Source organism: Taudactylus pleione, unplaced genomic scaffold (assembly GCF_031769625.1).
Source record: "Taudactylus pleione unplaced genomic scaffold, aTauple2 ptg000618l, whole genome shotgun sequence".
Lineage (NCBI taxonomy): Eukaryota > Metazoa > Chordata > Amphibia > Anura > Myobatrachidae > Taudactylus > Taudactylus pleione.
Window position 1 is genome coordinate 260435 of NW_028285020.1, and position 17404 is coordinate 277838.

The window sequence follows — 17404 nt, forward strand, 5'->3', positions numbered from 1 at the left end:
TATATATATGTGCTAATCACTACACAGTATATACATTGTATCTGTACAGTAATTCCTCTCCTCACCCTTCCCATACACCATATATATATAATCACCAATAAGCTGTATTACACACTACGCATCGCCTATGACACAGGACATACGGCCACAACAGAGACACAGAAACAACGCAATCACTCACAGACCAAACACAGCCGTCTGCAGATCACGGATGGTTGAAACTCAGCTTGTGGTTATTATGCTGGGGTAAAAGCAGTATACATACCCTACGTCATATTACCCCTCACCAAATGCACTGATCCAGGACATAACTAGGCAGAGTGCATTGTACCTGGTGTACAATCCTGCATTTGGTTACATGGCTGTGATCTCATGTACACTAGGTGGTAGGACGGGAGGAGATACTTACACCACAGCTCGTAGTAGTAGGTACAGCAGCCGGTCTCCCCGCAGCAGTGGCCACTCTCACACACATAGGACTTATTGTTCACCCCAGGACAGTGCTCCCGAGCCTGCAGAGAGGACAAGGAGGTCACTGGATGTAGTACAGGAGGCTGGGTCTCATACTGATGGCAGGACGTTGTTCCATCTCAGCCTGTGCCGGAGGAGGAAAGGGAAAAGGGGAGCGGGGGGGGGGGAAGAGCAAAAGGGGAGCAGGGGGGGGAAGAGCAAAAGGGGAGCAGGGGGGGGGAAGAGCAAAAGGGGAGCAGGGGGGGGGAGAGCAAAAGGGGAGCAGGGGGGGGGAGAGCAAAAGGGGAGCAGGGGGGGGGGAATAGCAAAAGGGGAGCAGGGGGGGGAAGAGCAAAAGGGGAGCAGGGGGAGGAAGAGCAAAAGGGGAGCAGGGGGGGGAAGAGCAAAAGGGGAGCAGGGGGGGGAAGAGCAAAAGGGGAGCGGGGGGGGAAGAGCAAAAGGGGAGCAGGGGGGGGAGCAAAAGGGGAGCAGGGGGGGGGGGGGAAGAGCAAAAGGGGAGCAGGGGGGGGAAGAGGAAAAGGGGAGCAGGGGGGGGAAGAGCAAAAGGGGAGCAGGGGGGGGGAAGAGCAAAAGGGGAGCAGGGGGGGGAAGAGCAAAAGGGGAGCAGGGGGGGGAAGAGCAAAAGGGGAGCAGGGGGGGGGAAGAGCAAAAGGGGAGCAGGGGGGGGAGAGCAAAAGGGGAGCAGGGGGGGGAGAGCAAAAGGGGAGCAGGGGGGGGGGAAGAGCAAAAGGGGAGCAGGGGGGGGGGAAGAGCAAAAGGGGAGCAGGGGGGGGAAGAGCAAAAGGGGAGCAGGGGGGGGGAAGAGCAAAAGGGGAGCAGGGGGGGGAAGAGCAAAAGGGGAGCAGGGGGGGAGCAAAAGGGGAGCAGGGGGGGGAAGAGCAAAAGGGGAGCAGGGGGGGGAAGAGCAAAAGGGGAGCAGGGGGGGGGAAGAGCAAAAGGGGAGCAGGGGGGGGAAGAGCAAAAGGGGAGCAGGGGGGGGGAAGAGCAAAAGGGGAGCGGGGGGGGGGGAAGAGCAAAAGGGGAGCAGGGGGGGGAGAGCAAAAGGGGAGCAGGGGGGGAGAGCAAAAGGGGAGCAGGGGGGGGAGAGCAAAAGGGGAGCAGGGGGGAGAGCAAAAGGGGAGCAGGGGGGGAGAGCAAAAGGGGAGCAGGGGAGGGGGGGAAGAGCAAAAGGGGAGCAGGGGGGGGGGGAAGAGTAAAAGGGGAGCAGGGGGGGGGAAGAGTAAAAGGGGAGCAGGGGGGGGGGAAGAGCAAAAGGGGAGCAGGGGGGGGAAGAGCAAAAGGGGAGCAGTGGGGGGGAAGAGCAAAAGGGGAGCAGGGGGGGAGAGCAAGAGGGGAGCAAGGGGGGGGGAGAGCAAAAGGGGAGCAAGGGGGGGAGAGCAAAAGGGGAGCAAGGGAGGGGAAGAGCAAAAGGGGAGCAAGGGGGAGAGCAAAAGGGGAGAAGGGAAGAGGAGAGAGAGCAAAAAATATACAAAGAAAGGTGCGACTTCTTCATCCTGGTCACCTACTCTCCTCGCTGATGTACCCCGGTCACCCTGACCTCCCATCCCCTAATCAGTGTACCCCCTTCATCCTGGCCGCATGTTTCCCTGACTCATGTATCTGCTTCCGGGACTCCTATACCATAGCCTTGTGTACCCCCTTTACCCCTACCTCCCATAGCTTTCTCATACTGGCCTCCAGGCTAGTGTACCCTTCCTTATCCTGACCGTCCACTCCCTGGCTGATTCACCCCTGGTCCTGGCCTCACATACCCATGGCTGGTGTAATACCTTATCCTCACCTCCCATCTCGCTGACTGGTGTACCCCTCTCATACTGGCACCAAACACCTCTGGCTGGTGTACCCCCCTCGTCCTGACCTTCCATTAACCTGGCTGGCTTACCTCGTTCATCCTCACCTCCCATCCCTCTGGCTGCTGTACCCACCCCACCTCGTTCTAACCTCAAACTCTCCTGGCTGGTGTACTCCCCTGCTCCTAATTTCACAAACCCCTGGTGGTGTACCTCCTCGTTCTGATCTCCCACTCCCTTGGCTGGTGTATCCCCTGCTCCTGACCTCCCACCCACCTGGCAGGTGTATCCCCCTCGTTCTGACCTCCCACCCACCTGGCTGGTGTATCCCCTGCTCCTCACCTCCCACCCACCTGGCTGGTGTATTCCCCTCGTTCTGACCTCCCACCCACCTGGCAGGTGTATCCCCCTCATCCTGGCCCCCTATGCCCCTGGCTGGTGTATCCCCCTCATCCTGGCCTCCTATGCCCCTGGCTGGTGTATCCCCCTCATCCTGGCCTCCTATGCTCCTGGCTGGTGTATCCCCCTCATCCTGGCCCCCTATGCTCCTGGCTGGTGTATCCCCCTCATCCTGCCCCCCTATGCTCCTGGCTTGTGTATCCCCCTCATCCTGGCCCCCTATGCCCCTGGCTGGTGTATCCTCCTCGTCGCGGCCTCTATTATACCCCTGGCTGGTGTATCCTCCTCGTCGCGGCCTCTATCATACCCCTGGCTGGTGTATCCCCCTCGTCCTGACCTCTCACCCACCTGGCTGGTGTATCCCCCTCTCATCCTGGCCTCCTATGCCCCTGGCTGGTGTATCCCCCTCATCCTGGCCTCCTATGCCCCTGGCTGGTGTATCCTCCTCGTCCTGACCTCTCACCCACCTGGCTGGTGTACCCCCTCGTCCTGGCCCCCTATGCCCCTGGCTGGTGTATCCCCCTCATCCTGGCCTCCTATGCCCCTGGCTGGTGTATCCTCCTCATCCTGGCCTCCTATGCCCCTGGCTGGTGTATCCTCCTCATCCTGGCCTCCTATGCCCCTGACTGGTGTATCCTCCTCATCGCGGCCTCTATTATACTCCTGGCTGGTGTACTTCCTTAATCCTCACCTCCCATCCCACCACTGGAGTACCACCCTGGTCCTGTCCCCCTTCTGTGCTCCTTGTCATGCTCATGACTCAGAAGCACAGAGAGAAGTTTGGGAAAAGACAGTACATATATTGCATCCCTATCCTAATCCCAGCCCCCAGCCGATTTACCCCTGCCTCAGCCCGGAAGGACCGCTTACCATGACACTTGGAAATACAGGTGGTAGTACGTGCTCTGCTGAGCGCATATGTGTACCATACATGCAAGTCCCAGCACATATGGAGCTGTCCTAGTTAGTCATATCCACAGCGTGTTACTGAGAAATATGTTACAGAAACATCTGAGGACAGAATGGACCCAACACTCCAGCCTGACGTGTGTACAGTAAACAGAAAATAACTAAGGACTGAATCCAGCTTCATCCGCACCACAGCGGAACTGGCAGGGGCCCTGTGCCTCGCACCATACTCACTATTATCCCTGGTGTAATATATCTCCTAGCACAGAGGACAGAGGGAAGACTAATGCCCATTACATCTACACACTGTGCTGATCGGGGTCACCCCATCCTCTGTCCTCTCCACATGGGACTAGTGCAACTGTCACTACTATACATTATACTCACTATTATCCCTGGTGTAATATATCTCCTAGCACAGAGGACAGAGGGAAGACTAATGCTCATTACATGTACACACTGCTGATCGGGGTCACCCCATCCTCTGTCCTCTCCACACGAAACTAGTGCTTCTGTCACTACTATACATTATACTCACTATTATCCCTGGTGTAATATATCTCCTAGCACAGAGGACAGAGGGAAGACTAATGCTCATTACATGTACACACTGCTGATCAGGGTCACCCCATCCTCTGTCCTCTCCACACGGAACTAGTGCTTCTGTCACTACTATACATTATACTCACTATTATCCCTGGTGTAATATATCTCCTAGCACAGAGGACAGAGGGAAGACTAATGCTCATTACATGTACACACTGTGCTGATCGGGGTCACCCCATCCTCTGTCCTCTCAACAGGGGACTAGTGCAACTATCACTACTATACATTATACTCACTATTATCCCTGGTGTAATATATCTCCTGGCACAGAGGACAGAGGGAATACTAATGCTCATTACATGTACACACTGTGCTGAGCGGGGTCACCCCATCCTCTGTCCTCTCCACACGGGACTAGTGCTTCTGTCACTACTATACATTATACTCACTATTATCCCTGGTGTAATATATCTCCTAGCACAGAGGACAGAGGGAAGACTAATGCTCATTACATGTACACACTGTGCTGATCGGGGTCACCCCATCCTCTGTCCTCTCCACAGGGGACTAGTGCAACTGTCACTACTATACATTATACTCACTATTATCCCTGGTGTAATATATCTCCTAGCACAGAGCACAGAGGGAAGACTAATGCTCATTACATGTACACACTGTGCTGAGCGGGGTCACCCCATCCTCTGTCCTCTCCACACGGGACTAGTGCAACTGTCACTACTATACATTATACTCACTATTATCCCTGGTGTAATATATCTCCTGGCACAGAGGACAGAGGGAAGACTAATGCTCATTACATGTACACACTGTGCTGAGCGGGGTCACCCCATCCTCTGTCCTCTCCACACGGGACTAGTGCTTCTGTCACTACTATACATTATACTCACTATTATCCATGGTGTAATATATCTCCTAGCACAGAGGACAGAGGGAAGACTAATGCTCATTACATGTACACACTGTGCTGAGCGGGGTCACCCCATCCTCTGTCCTCTCCACACAGGACTAGTGCAACTGTCACTACTATTCATTATACTCACTATTATCCCTGGTGTAATATATCTCCTAGCACAGAGGACAGAGGGAAGACTAATGCTCATTACATGTACACACTGTGCTGAGCGGGGTCACCCCATCCTCTGTCCTCTCCACACGGGACTAGTGCAACTGTCACTACTATTCATTATACTCACTATTATCCCTGGTGTAACATATCTCCTGGCACAGAGGACAGAGGGAAGACTAATGCTCATTACATGTACACACTGTGCTGAGCGGGGTCACCCCCCATCCTCTGTCCTCTCCACACGGGACTAGTGCTTCTGTCACTACTATACATTATACTCACTATTATCCCTGGTGTAATATATCTCCTATCACAGAGGACAGAGGGAGGACTAATGCTCATTACATCTACACACTGTGCTGAGCGGGGTCACCCCCCATCCTCTGTCCTCTCCACAGGGGACTAGTGCAACTGTCACTACTATACATTATACTCACTATTATCCCTGGTGTAATATATCTCCTAGCACAGAGGACAGAGCGAAGACTAATGCTCATTACATGTACACACTGTGCTGAGCGGGGTCACACCATCCTCTGTCCTCTCCACAGGGGACTAGTGCAAATGTCACTACTATACATTATACTCACTATTATCCCTGGTGTAATATATCTCCTAGCACAGAGTACAGAGCGAAGACTAATGCTCATTACATGTACACTGTGCTGATCGGGGTCAACCCATCCTCTATCCTCTCCACATGGGACTAGTGCTTCTGTCACTACTATATATTATACTCACTATTATCCCTGGTGTAATATATCTCCTAGCACAGAGGACAGAGGGAAGACTAATGCTCATTACATGTACACACTGTGCTGATCAGGGTCACCCCATCCTCTGTCCTCTCCACACGGGACTAGTGCTTCTGTCACTACTATACATTATACTCACTATTATCCATGGTGTAATATATCTCCTAGCACAGAGGAAAGACTAATGCTCATTACATGTACACACTGTGCTGAGCGGGGTCACCCCATCCTCTGTCCTCTCCACACGGGACTAGTGCAACTTTCACTACTATTCATTATACTCATTATCATCCCTGGTGTAATATATCTCCTAGCACAGAGGACAGAGGGAGGACTAATGCTCATTACATGTACACACTGTGCTGAGCGGGGTCACCCCATCCTCTGTCCTCTCCACACGGGACTAGTGCTTCTGTCACTACTATACATTATACTCACTATTATCCCTGGTGTAATATATCTCCTGGCACAGAGTACAGAGGGAAGACTAATGCTCATTACATGTACACACTGTGCTGAGCGGGGTCACCCCATCCTTTGTCCTCTACACACGGGACTAGTGCAACTGTCACTACTATACATTATACTCACTATTATCCCTGGTGTAATATATCTCCTAGCATAGAGGGAATACTAATGCTCATTACATGTACACACTGTGCTGAGCGGGGTCACCCCATCCTCTGTCCTCTCCACACGGGACTAGTGCAACTGTCACTACTATACATTATACTCACTATTATCCCTGGTGTAATATATCTCCTGGCACAGAGGACAGAGGGAAGATTAATGCACATTACATGTACACACTGTGCTGATCGGGGTCACCCCATCCTCTGTCCTCTCCACAGGGGACTAGTGCAAATGTCACTACTATACATTATACTCACTATTATCCCTGGTGTAATATATCTCCTAGCACAGAGGACAGAGGGAAGACTAATGCTCATTACATGTACACACTGTGCTGATCAGGGTCACCCCATCCTCTGTCATCTCCACACGGGACTAGTGCTTCTGTCACTACTATACATTATACTCACTATTATCCCTGGTGTAATATATCTCCTAGCACAGAGGACAGAGGGAAGACTATTGCTCATTACATGTACACACTGTGCTGAGCGGGGTCACCCCATCCTCTGTCCTCTCCACAGGGGACTAGTGCAAATGTCACTACTATACATTATACTCACTATTATCCCTGGTGTAATATATCTCCGAGCACAGAGCGAAGACTAATGCTCATTACATGTACACACTGTGCTGATCGGGGTCAACCCATCCTCTATCCTCTCCACATGGGACTAGTGCTTCTGTCACTACTATACATTATACTCACTATTATTCCTGGTGTAATATATCTCCTAGCACAGAGGACAGAGGGAAGACTAATGCTCATTACATGTACACACTGTGCTGATCAGGGTCACCCCATCCTCTGTCCTCTCCACACGGGACTAGTGCTTCTGTCACTACTATACATTATACTCACTATTATCCCTGGTGTAATATATCTCCTATCACAGAGGACAGAGGGAGGACTAATGCTCATTACATGTACACACTGTGCTGAGCGGGGTCACCCCATCCTCTGTCCTCTCCACACGGGACTAGTGCAACTGTCACTACTATTCATTATACTCACTATTATCCCTGGTGTAATATATCTCCTAGCACAGAGGAAATACTAATGCTCATTACATGTACACACTGTGCTGATCGGGGTCACCCCATCCTCTGTCCTCTCCACAGGGGACTAGTGCAAATGTCACTACTATACATTATACTCACTATTATCCCTGGTGTAATATATCTCCTAGCACAGAGGACAGAGGGAAGACTAATGCTCATTACATGTACACACTGTGCTGATCAGGGTCACCCCATCCTCTGTCCTCTCCACACGGGACTAGTGCTTCTGTCACTACTATACATTATACTCACTATTATCCATGGTGTAATATATCTCCTATCACAGAGGAAAGAGGGAGGACTAATGCTAATTACATGTACACACTGTGCTGAGCGGGGCACCCCATCCTCTGTCCTCTCCACACGGGACTAGTACAGAAGTGTCAGCTACTGGGGGCAGTTGGTCAGTGTGGAGGGTCAGCTCCTGGGGGCAGTCAGTGTGGAGGGTCAGCTCCTGGGGGCAGTCAGTGTGGAGGGTCAGCTCCTGGGGGCAGTCAGTCAGTGTGGAGGGTCAGCTCCTGGGGGCAGTCGGTCAGTGTGGAGTGTCAGCTCCTGGGGGCAGTCGGTCAGTGTGGAGTGTCAGCTCCTGGGGGCAGTCGGTCAGTGTGGAGTGTCAGCTCCTGGGGGCAGTCGGTCAGTGTGGAGTGTCAGCTCCTGGGGGCAGTCGGTCAGTGTGGAGTGTCAGCTCCTGGGGGCAGTCGGTCAGTGTGGAGTGTCAGCTCCTGGGGGCAGTCGGTCAGTGTGGAGTGTCAGCTCCTGGGGGCAGTCGGTCAGTGTGGAGTGTCAGCTCCTGGGGGCAGTCGGTCAGTGTGGAGTGTCAGCTCCTGGGGGCAGTCGGTCAGTGTGGAGTGTCAGCTCCTGGGGGCAGTCGGTCAGTGTGGAGTGTCAGCTCCTGGGGGCAGTCGGTCAGTGTGGAGTGTCAGCTCCTGGGGGCAGTCGGTCAGTGTGGAGTGTCAGCTCCTGGGGGCAGTCGGTCAGTGTGGAGTGTCAGCTCCTGGGGGCAGTCGGTCAGTGTGGAGTGTCAGCTCCTGGGGGCAGTCGGTCAGTGTGGAGTGTCAGCTCCTGGGGGCAGTCGGTCAGTGTGGAGTGTCAGCTCCTGGGGGCAGTCGGTCAGTGTGGAGTGTCAGCTCCTGGGGGCAGTCGGTCAGTGTGGAGTGTCAGCTCCTGGGGGTAGTCAGTGTGGAGTGTCAGCTCCTGGGGGCAGTCGGTCAGTGTGGAGGGTCAGCTCCTGTGGGGAAGTCAGTCAGTGTGGAGGGTCAGCTCCTGTGGGGAAGTCAGTCAGTGTGGAGGGTCAGCTCCTGTGGGGAAGTCAGTCAGTGTGGAGGGTCAGCTCCTGTGGGGAAGTCAGTCAGTGTGGAGGGTCAGCTCCTGGGGGCAGTCGGTCAGTGTGGAGGGTCAGCTCCTGGGGGCAGTCGGTCAGTGTGGAGGGTCAGCTCCTGGGGGCAGTCGGTCAGTGTGGAGGGTCAGCTCCTGGGGGCAGTCGGTCAGTGTGGAGGGTCAGCTCCTGGGGGCAGTCGGTCAGTGTGGAGGGTCAGCTCCTGGGGGCAGTCGGTCAGTGTGGAGGGTCAGCTCCTGGGGGCAGTCGGTCAGTGTGGAGGGTCAGCTCCTGGGGGCAGTCGGTCAGTGTGGAGTGTCAGCTCCTGGGGGCAGTCGGTCAGTGTGGAGTGTCAGCTCCTGGGGGCAGTCAGTGTGGAGGGTCAGCTCCTGTGGGGAAGTCAGTCAGTGTGGAGGGTCAGCTCCTGTGGGGAAGTCAGTCAGTGTGGAGGGTCAGCTCCTGTGGGGAAGTCAGTCAGTGTGGAGGGTCAGCTCCTGTGGGGAAGTCAGTCAGTGTGGAGGGTCAGCTCCTGGGGGCAGTCGGTCAGTGTGGAGGGTCAGCTCCTGGGGGCAGTCGGTCAGTGTGGAGGGTCAGCTCCTGGGGGCAGTCGGTCAGTGTGGAGGGTCAGCTCCTGGGGGCAGTCGGTCAGTGTGGAGGGTCAGCTCCTGGGGGCAGTCGGTCAGTGTGGAGTGTCAGCTCCTGGGGGCAGTCGGTCAGTGTGGAGTGTCAGCTCCTGGGGGCAGTCAGTGTGGAGGGTCAGCTCCTGTGGGGAAGTCAGTCAGTGTGGAGGGTCAGCTCCTGGGGGCAGTCGGTCAGTGTGGAGGGTCAGCTCCTGGGGGCAGTCAGTCAGTGTGGAGTGTCAGCTCCTGGGGGTAGTCAGTGTGGAGGGTCAGCTCCTGGGGGCAGTCGGTCAGTGTGGAGTGTCAGCTCCTGGGGGCAGTCAGTGTGGAGGGTCAGCTCCTGTGGGGCAGTCGGTCAGTGTGGAGTGTCAGCTCCTGGGGGCAGTCAGTGTGGAGGGTCAGCTCCTGTGGGGAAGTCAGTCAGTGTGGAGGGTCAGCTCCTGGGGGCAGTCAGTCAGTGTGGAGTGTCAGCTCCTGGGGGTAGTCAGTGTGGAGGGTCAGCTCCTGGGGGCAGTCGGTCAGTGTGGAGTGTCAGCTCCTGGGGGCAGTCAGTGTGGAGGGTCAGCTCCTGGGGGCAGTCAGTGTGGAGGGTCAGCTCCTGTGGGGAAGTCAGTCGGTCAGTGTGGAGGGTCAGCTCCTGGGGGCAGTCGGTCAGTGTGGAGGGTCAGCTCCTGGGGGCAGTCAGTCAGTGTGGAGTGTCAGCTCCTGGGGGCAGTCGGTCAGTGTGGAGTGTCAGCTCCTGGGGGTAGTCAGTGTGGAGGGTCAGCTCCTGGGGGCAGTCGGTCAGTGTGGAGTGTCAGCTCCTGGGGGCAGTCAGTGTGGAGGGTCAGCTCCTGTGGGGAAGTCAGTCGGTCAGTGTGGAGGGTCAGCTCCTGGGGGCAGTCGGTCAGTGTGGAGGGTCAGCTCCTGGGGGCAGTCAGTCAGTGTGGAGTGTCAGCTCCTGGGGGCAGTCAGTCAGTGTGGAGTGTCAGCTCCTGGGGGCAGTCAGTCAGTGTGGAGTGTCAGCTCCTGGGGGTAGTCAGTGTGGAGGGTCAGCTCCTGGGGGTAGTCAGTGTGGAGGGTCAGCTCCTGGGGGTAGTCAGTGTGGAGGGTCAGCTCCTGGGGGTAGTCAGTGTGGAGGGTCAGCTCCTGGGGGCAGTCGGTCAGTGTGGAGTGTCAGCTCCTGGGGGCAGTCAGTGTGGAGGGTCAGCTCCTGTGGGGAAGTCAGTCGGTCAGTGTGGAGGGTCAGCTCCTGGGGGCAGTCGGTCAGTGTGGAGTGTCAGCTCCTGGGGGCAGTCAGTCAGTGTGGAGTGTCAGCTCCTGGGGGCAGTCAGTCAGTGTGGAGTGTCAGCTCCTGGGGGTAGTCAGTGTGGAGGGTCAGCTCCTGGGGGCAGTCGGTCAGTGTGGAGTGTCAGCTCCTGGGGGCAGTCAGTGTGGAGGGTCAGCTCCTGTGGGGAAGTCAGTCGGTCAGTGTGGAGGGTCAGCTCCTGGGGGCAGTCGGTCAGTGTGGAGGGTCAGCTCCTGGGGGCAGTCAGTCAGTGTGGAGGGTCAGCTCCTGGGGGCAGTCAGTCAGTGTGGAGTGTCAGCTCCTGGGGGCAGTCAGTCAGTGTGGAGTGTCAGCTCCTGGGGGCAGTCGGTCAGTGTGGAGGGTCAGCTCCTGTGGGGAAGTCGGTCAGTGTGGAGGGTCAGCTCCTGGGGGCAGTCGGTCAGTGTGGAGGGTCAGCTCCTGGGGGCAGTCGGTCAGTGTGGAGGGTCAGCTCCTGGGGGCAGTCGGTCAGTGTGGAGGGTCAGCTCCTGGGGGTAGTCAGTGTGGAGGGTCAGCTCCTGGGGGTAGTCAGTGTGGAGTGTCAGCTCCTGGGGGCAGTCGGTCAGTGTGGAGGGTCAGCTCCTGGGGGCAGTCAGTCAGTGTGGAGTGTCAGCTCCTGGGGGCAGTCAGTCAGTGTGGAGTGTCAGCTCCTGGGGGCAGTCGGTCAGTGTGGAGGGTCAGCTCCTGTGGGGAAGTCAGTCAGTGTGGAGGGTCAGCTCCTGTGGGGAAGTCAGTCAGTGTGGAGGGTCAGCTCCTGGGGGCAGTCGGTCAGTGTGGAGGGTCAGCTCCTGGGGGCAGTCGGTCAGTGTGGAGGGTCAGCTCCTGGGGGTAGTCAGTGTGGAGGGTCAGCTCCTGGGGGTAGTCAGTGTGGAGGGTCAGCTCCTGGGGGCAGTCGGTCAGTGTGGAGTGTCAGCTCCTGGGGGCAGTCGGTCAGTGTGGAGTGTCAGCTCCTGGGGGCAGTCGGTCAGTGTGGAGGGTCAGCTCCTGGGGGCAGTCGGTCAGTGTGGAGGGTCAGCTCCTGGGGGCAGTCGGTCAGTGTGGAGGGTCAGCTCCTGGGGGCAGTCGGTCAGTGTGGAGTGTCAGCTCCTGGGGGCAGTCGGTCAGTGTGGAGTGTCAGCTCCTGGGGGCAGTCGGTCAGTGTGGAGTGTCAGCTCCTGGGGGCAGTCGGTCAGTGTGGAGTGTCAGCTCCTGGGGGCAGTCGGTCAGTGTGGAGTGTCAGCTCCTGGGGGCAGTCGGTCAGTGTGGAGTGTCAGCTCCTGGGGGCAGTCGGTCAGTGTGGAGTGTCAGCTCCTGGGGGCAGTCGGTCAGTGTGGAGTGTCAGCTCCTGGGGGCAGTCGGTCAGTGTGGAGTGTCAGCTCCTGGGGGCAGTCGGTCAGTGTGGAGTGTCAGCTCCTGGGGGCAGTCGGTCAGTGTGGAGTGTCAGCTCCTGGGGGCAGTCGGTCAGTGTGGAGTGTCAGCTCCTGGGGGCAGTCGGTCAGTGTGGAGTGTCAGCTCCTGGGGGCAGTCGGTCAGTGTGGAGTGTCAGCTCCTGGGGGCAGTCGGTCAGTGTGGAGTGTCAGCTCCTGGGGGCAGTCGGTCAGTGTGGAGTGTCAGCTCCTGGGGGCAGTCGGTCAGTGTGGAGTGTCAGCTCCTGGGGGCAGTCGGTCAGTGTGGAGTGTCAGCTCCTGGGGGCAGTCGGTCAGTGTGGAGTGTCAGCTCCTGGGGGCAGTCGGTCAGTGTGGAGTGTCAGCTCCTGGGGGCAGTCGGTCAGTGTGGAGTGTCAGCTCCTGGGGGCAGTCGGTCAGTGTGGAGTGTCAGCTCCTGGGGGCAGTCGGTCAGTGTGGAGTGTCAGCTCCTGGGGGCAGTCGGTCAGTGTGGAGGGTCAGCTCCTGGGGGCAGTCGGTCAGTGTGGAGGGTCAGCTCCTGGGGGCAGTCGGTCAGTGTGGAGGGTCAGCTCCTGGGGGCAGTCGGTCAGTGTGGAGGGTCAGCTCCTGGGGGCAGTCGGTCAGTGTGGAGGGTCAGCTCCTGGGGGCAGTCGGTCAGTGTGGAGGGTCAGCTCCTGGGGGCAGTCGGTCAGTGTGGAGGGTCAGCTCCTGGGGGCAGTCGGTCAGTGTGGAGGGTCAGCTCCTGGGGGCAGTCGGTCAGTGTGGAGGGTCAGCTCCTGGGGGTAGTCAGTGTGGAGTGTCAGCTCCTGGGGGCAGTCAGTATAGAGTGTCAGCTCCTGTGGGGAAGTCGGTCAGTGTGGAGGGTCAGCTCCTGGGGGCAGTCGGTCAGTGTGGAGGGTCAGCTCCTGGGGGCAGTCGGTCAGTGTGGAGGGTCAGCTCCTGGGGGCAGTCGGTCAGTGTGGAGGGTCAGCTCCTGGGGGCAGTCGGTCAGTGTGGAGGGTCAGCTCCTGGGGGCAGTCGGTCAGTGTGGAGTGTCAGCTCCTGGGGGCAGTCGGTCAGTGTGGAGTGTCAGCTCCTGGGGGCAGTCGGTCAGTGTGGAGGGTCAGCTCCTGGGGGCAGTCGGTCAGTGTGGAGGGTCAGCTCCTGGGGGCAGTCGGTCAGTGTGGAGGGTCAGCTCCTGGGGGCAGTCGGTCAGTGTGGAGGGTCAGCTCCTGGGGGCAGTCGGTCAGTGTGGAGGGTCAGCTCCTGGGGGTAGTCAGTGTGGAGTGTCAGCTCCTGGGGGCAGTCAGTATAGAGTGTCAGCTCCTGTGGGGAAGTCGGTCAGTGTGGAGGGTCAGCTCCTGGGGGCAGTCGGTCAGTGTGGAGGGTCAGCTCCTGGGGGCAGTCGGTCAGTGTGGAGGGTCAGCTCCTGGGGGCAGTCGGTCAGTGTGGAGTGTCAGCTCCTGGGGGCAGTCGGTCAGTGTGGAGGGTCAGCTCCTGGGGGCAGTCGGTGTGGAGTGTCAGCTCCTGGGGGCAGTCAGTATAGAGTGTCAGCTCCTGTGGGGAAGTCGGTCAGTGTGGAGGGTCAGCTCCTGGGGGCAGTCGGTCAGTGTGGAGGGTCAGCTCCTGGGGGCAGTCGGTCAGTGTGGAGGGTCAGCTCCTGGGGGTAGTCAGTGTGGAGTGTCAGCTCCTGGGGGCAGTCAGTATAGAGTGTCAGCTCCTGTGGGGAAGTCGGTCAGTGTGGAGGGTCAGCTCCTGGGGGCAGTCGGTCAGTGTGGAGGGTCAGCTCCTGGGGGCAGTCGGTCAGTGTGGAGGGTCAGCTCCTGGGGGCAGTCGGTCAGTGTGGAGGGTCAGCTCCTGGGGGCAGTCGGTCAGTGTGGAGGGTCAGCTCCTGGGGGCAGTCGGTCAGTGTGGAGGGTCAGCTCCTGGGGGCAGTCGGTCAGTGTGGAGGGTCAGCTCCTGGGGGCAGTCGGTCAGTGTGGAGGGTCAGCTCCTGGGGGCAGTCGGTCAGTGTGGAGGGTCAGCTCCTGGGGGCAGTCGGTCAGTGTGGAGGGTCAGCTCCTGGGGGCAGTCGGTCAGTGTGGAGGGTCAGCTCCTGGGGGTAGTCAGTGTAGAGTGTCAGCTCCTGTGGGGAAGTCGGTCAGTGTGGAGGGTCAGCTCCTGGGGGCAGTCGGTCAGTGTGGAGTGTCAGCTCCTGGGGGCAGTCGGTCAGTGTAGAGTGTCAGCTCCTGTGGGGAAGTCAGTCAGTGTAGAGTGTCAGCTCCTGTGGGGAAGTCAGTCAGTGTAGAGTGTCAGCTCCTGGGGGCAGTCAGTCAGTGTAGAGTGTCAGCTCCTGGGGGCAGTCAGTCAGTGTGGAGGGTCAGCTCCTGGGGGCAGTCGGTCAGTGTGGAGGGTCAGCTCCTGGGGGCAGTCGGTCAGTGTGGAGGGTCAGCTCCTGGGGGCAGTCGGTCAGTGTGGAGGGTCAGCTCCTGGGGGCAGTCAGTCAGTGTAGAGTGTCAGCTCCTGGGGGCAGTCGGTCAGTGTGGAGGGTCAGCTCCTGGGGGCAGTCGGTCAGTGTGGAGGGTCAGCTCCTGGGGTCACTGCTGATACTGACCGGGTGTCCCGGGCCATCTCTCCTCTCCCACAGGCCAGCGCTGCTCCCGGCCCCCTCCATGCTCTCACAGTAGCCGGGCCTGGCTCATCTCTCCAGCCCGGGACCCCGGCTCCGAGGCCGCCATCTTATTCCGCCAGGCGGCCGCTCGCATAGCAACAGTTCAAGCTCCGCCTCAATACACCTACAGCCAATCAGCGAGCTGCACCTGCGGAGGCGTGCGCTGATTGGCTGGCTGATCACAATAACTAGGAAGTGACATCATAAGTGGGCGGGATTAAGGCAGTTCTGGTCTGTTTTCTGACCAATAAGGAAAACGCCTAATAGCCATGTGAGTGGCAGCTCTTTGCACCAATGAGAAGGGATGTTTGTGAGTTGTCGGCAGATGTGAGCGGGGATTGGCTGAGAGTGTCTGTGGGCGGGTGTGTTGGAGGCTATATATGTGCTGAGTGCTGGCCTCCTGATTATACACTTGGAGAGAGCGAGGGCTGATCCGTAGATGGACGTTATTATTATTATTATTATTATTATTATTATTACTACTACCAGTTATTTATATAGCGCACACATATTCCGCAGCGCTGTACAGAGAATGCGATCGCAGCTGCCAAAATATACCTGACAGGGGCGTATCTATAGTGGGCACATGGGCCCCTGGGTGCAGGGGGGCCCCATCGGTGCGGGGGTCCGGCACTGTAAAAACGACTGGAAAATGGCCGCCACATCCATTTTCCCGTTGTTTGCGCATGTGCAGTACAGGGAAAATGGCCGTGGCGGCCATTTTTCTGGTGACTAGCGCATACTCTATAGACTCTGGGCGTACTCTAGTGCCCAGAGTCTATAACTCTGGCGCTGGCCGCGCACAGCTCAGTGCTCTGCGGCCGCCGGACAGAGAGGAGGGGGCCCGTGTCAGAGACTGTACACGGGACCCCCAGAGACTGCACACGGGCCCACTCCTCTCTAGAAACGCCCCTGCTACCCAACCTCTCCGAAGGAGATCGCAGTGGCTAATATATGCACGCCCGCCCATGTAACAGCATGGTAAACCAATAAAACTTACCCGAACCAGAGCGGACAGATGTAAGTACAGTCAGGTGCATAAATATTGGGACATTGACAGAATTGTCATATTTTGGCCTCTATTCACCACCACAATGGCTTTGAAATGAAACAAACAAGATGTGCTTTACCTGCAGACTTTCAGATTTAATTTGAGGGTAATTACATCCAAATCAGGTGAACGGTGTAGGAATTACAACGGTTTCTATATGTGCCTCCCACTTTTTAAGGGGCCAAAAGTAATGGGACTATCAACGCAAAAGCTATTTCATGGACAGGTGTGGGCTATTCCCTCGTTATTTCATTATCAATTAAGCAGGTAAAAGGTCTGGAGTTGATTCTAGGTGTGACATTTGCATTTGGAATCAGTTGCTGTCGACTCTCAATATAAGATCCAAAGAGCTGTCACTATTAGTGAAGCCATCATTAGGCTGAAACATCAAAACAAACCCATCAGAGAGATAGCAAAAACATTAGGTGTGGCCAGATCAACTGTTTGGAACATTCTTAAAAAGAAAGACCGCACCGGAGAGCTCAGCAACACCAAAAGACCCGGAAGACCACTGTGGTGGATGACAGAAGAATTTTATTACAGTAACATGGGGTTATGGTAACATGGGGATGAGGAACAGATGGGCCCAGCTAGTCTGTTACTCATAGTGCGCCATTCAGGCCTCTGTGTCACACCATGGAACGTTACGTGATGGCTGTACTTTGGTGTACTGTGGTGTTCAACGAAAGATACGCTACGGCAGTAATACAGCGCTTAACTGCTGAGTGGCGAGTGCTCCACTGTTGTAATTTTGTACTGAATACCATACTGTTACATTGGATAGATATAACATTCACGCAGTGTATTTGCATGTTGCATATCCAATCTTTAATATCACATAAGCTCTTAGAACGGGACACAAATCAGTACACATACAGTACATACAGTAGTGAAATTGCCGTGTTCTTAGGACGGTATAACCGATACCGTATATTAATGAGACGCACCCACAGCTTTCAATGATATGGGATGAATTAGTCTCTAATCGTGGGGAAGTTTGTTATATATGGATTGTTATATTTTGAAAGGAAGACACTTTTTTTATTATTAAAAACAGCTGCGGGTGGGTGGAGTACACGTGGATGAGCCTGCTATTAACATTGTACACATGTAGCGCCCTGCTAGGCGCACTATGCCATAGCATATGGAGGCTTATAATACTGCACATGCCCAGTGGGTCGGCAGTCACACAATGCATCCCAGACTTAGACATTATAGTGATTTCATGACGTTAGAAACTAGTAGTGGGCCCTGGGCCTGATTCAGACCCGGACGCTATTAGCGTACGCTCGTTCTTAAAAAGGGGCCGGATATTTAGATTGAGCGCTCGCTCTTTGCGGTATGTTGACGCCTCTATGTCTGAGCGAGCGTCCGAAAAATTCGCTCACTATTTTGTAAAGACGCCCCTTGGCCGCTCGCATCATACATCATCGGTATTTATTAGATTAATCGGGAACATCGAAAGGCATCTGAACTGCTCGCAGTGCT

At 56.4% G+C, this 17404-nt stretch overlaps 1 protein-coding gene across 1 annotated transcript in view; it reads right to left on the minus strand.

Annotated features, from left to right (window-relative positions):
- Positions 1 to 15019, minus strand: part of WBP1 (WW domain binding protein 1) — a 28646-nt gene extending 13627 nt beyond the window's left edge. Inside the window, exons 1-2 of the mRNA XM_088454460.1 lie at positions 14809 to 15019; positions 410 to 512 (exon numbers count right to left, since the gene is read on the minus strand). Of these exons, the coding sequence (XP_088310586.1) occupies positions 410 to 512; positions 14809 to 14868 (163 nt within the window). The 5' untranslated portion in view covers positions 14869 to 15019. The remainder of the gene's footprint in view (positions 1 to 409; positions 513 to 14808) is intronic.
- Between the last annotated feature and the right edge of the window lie 2385 nt (positions 15020 to 17404).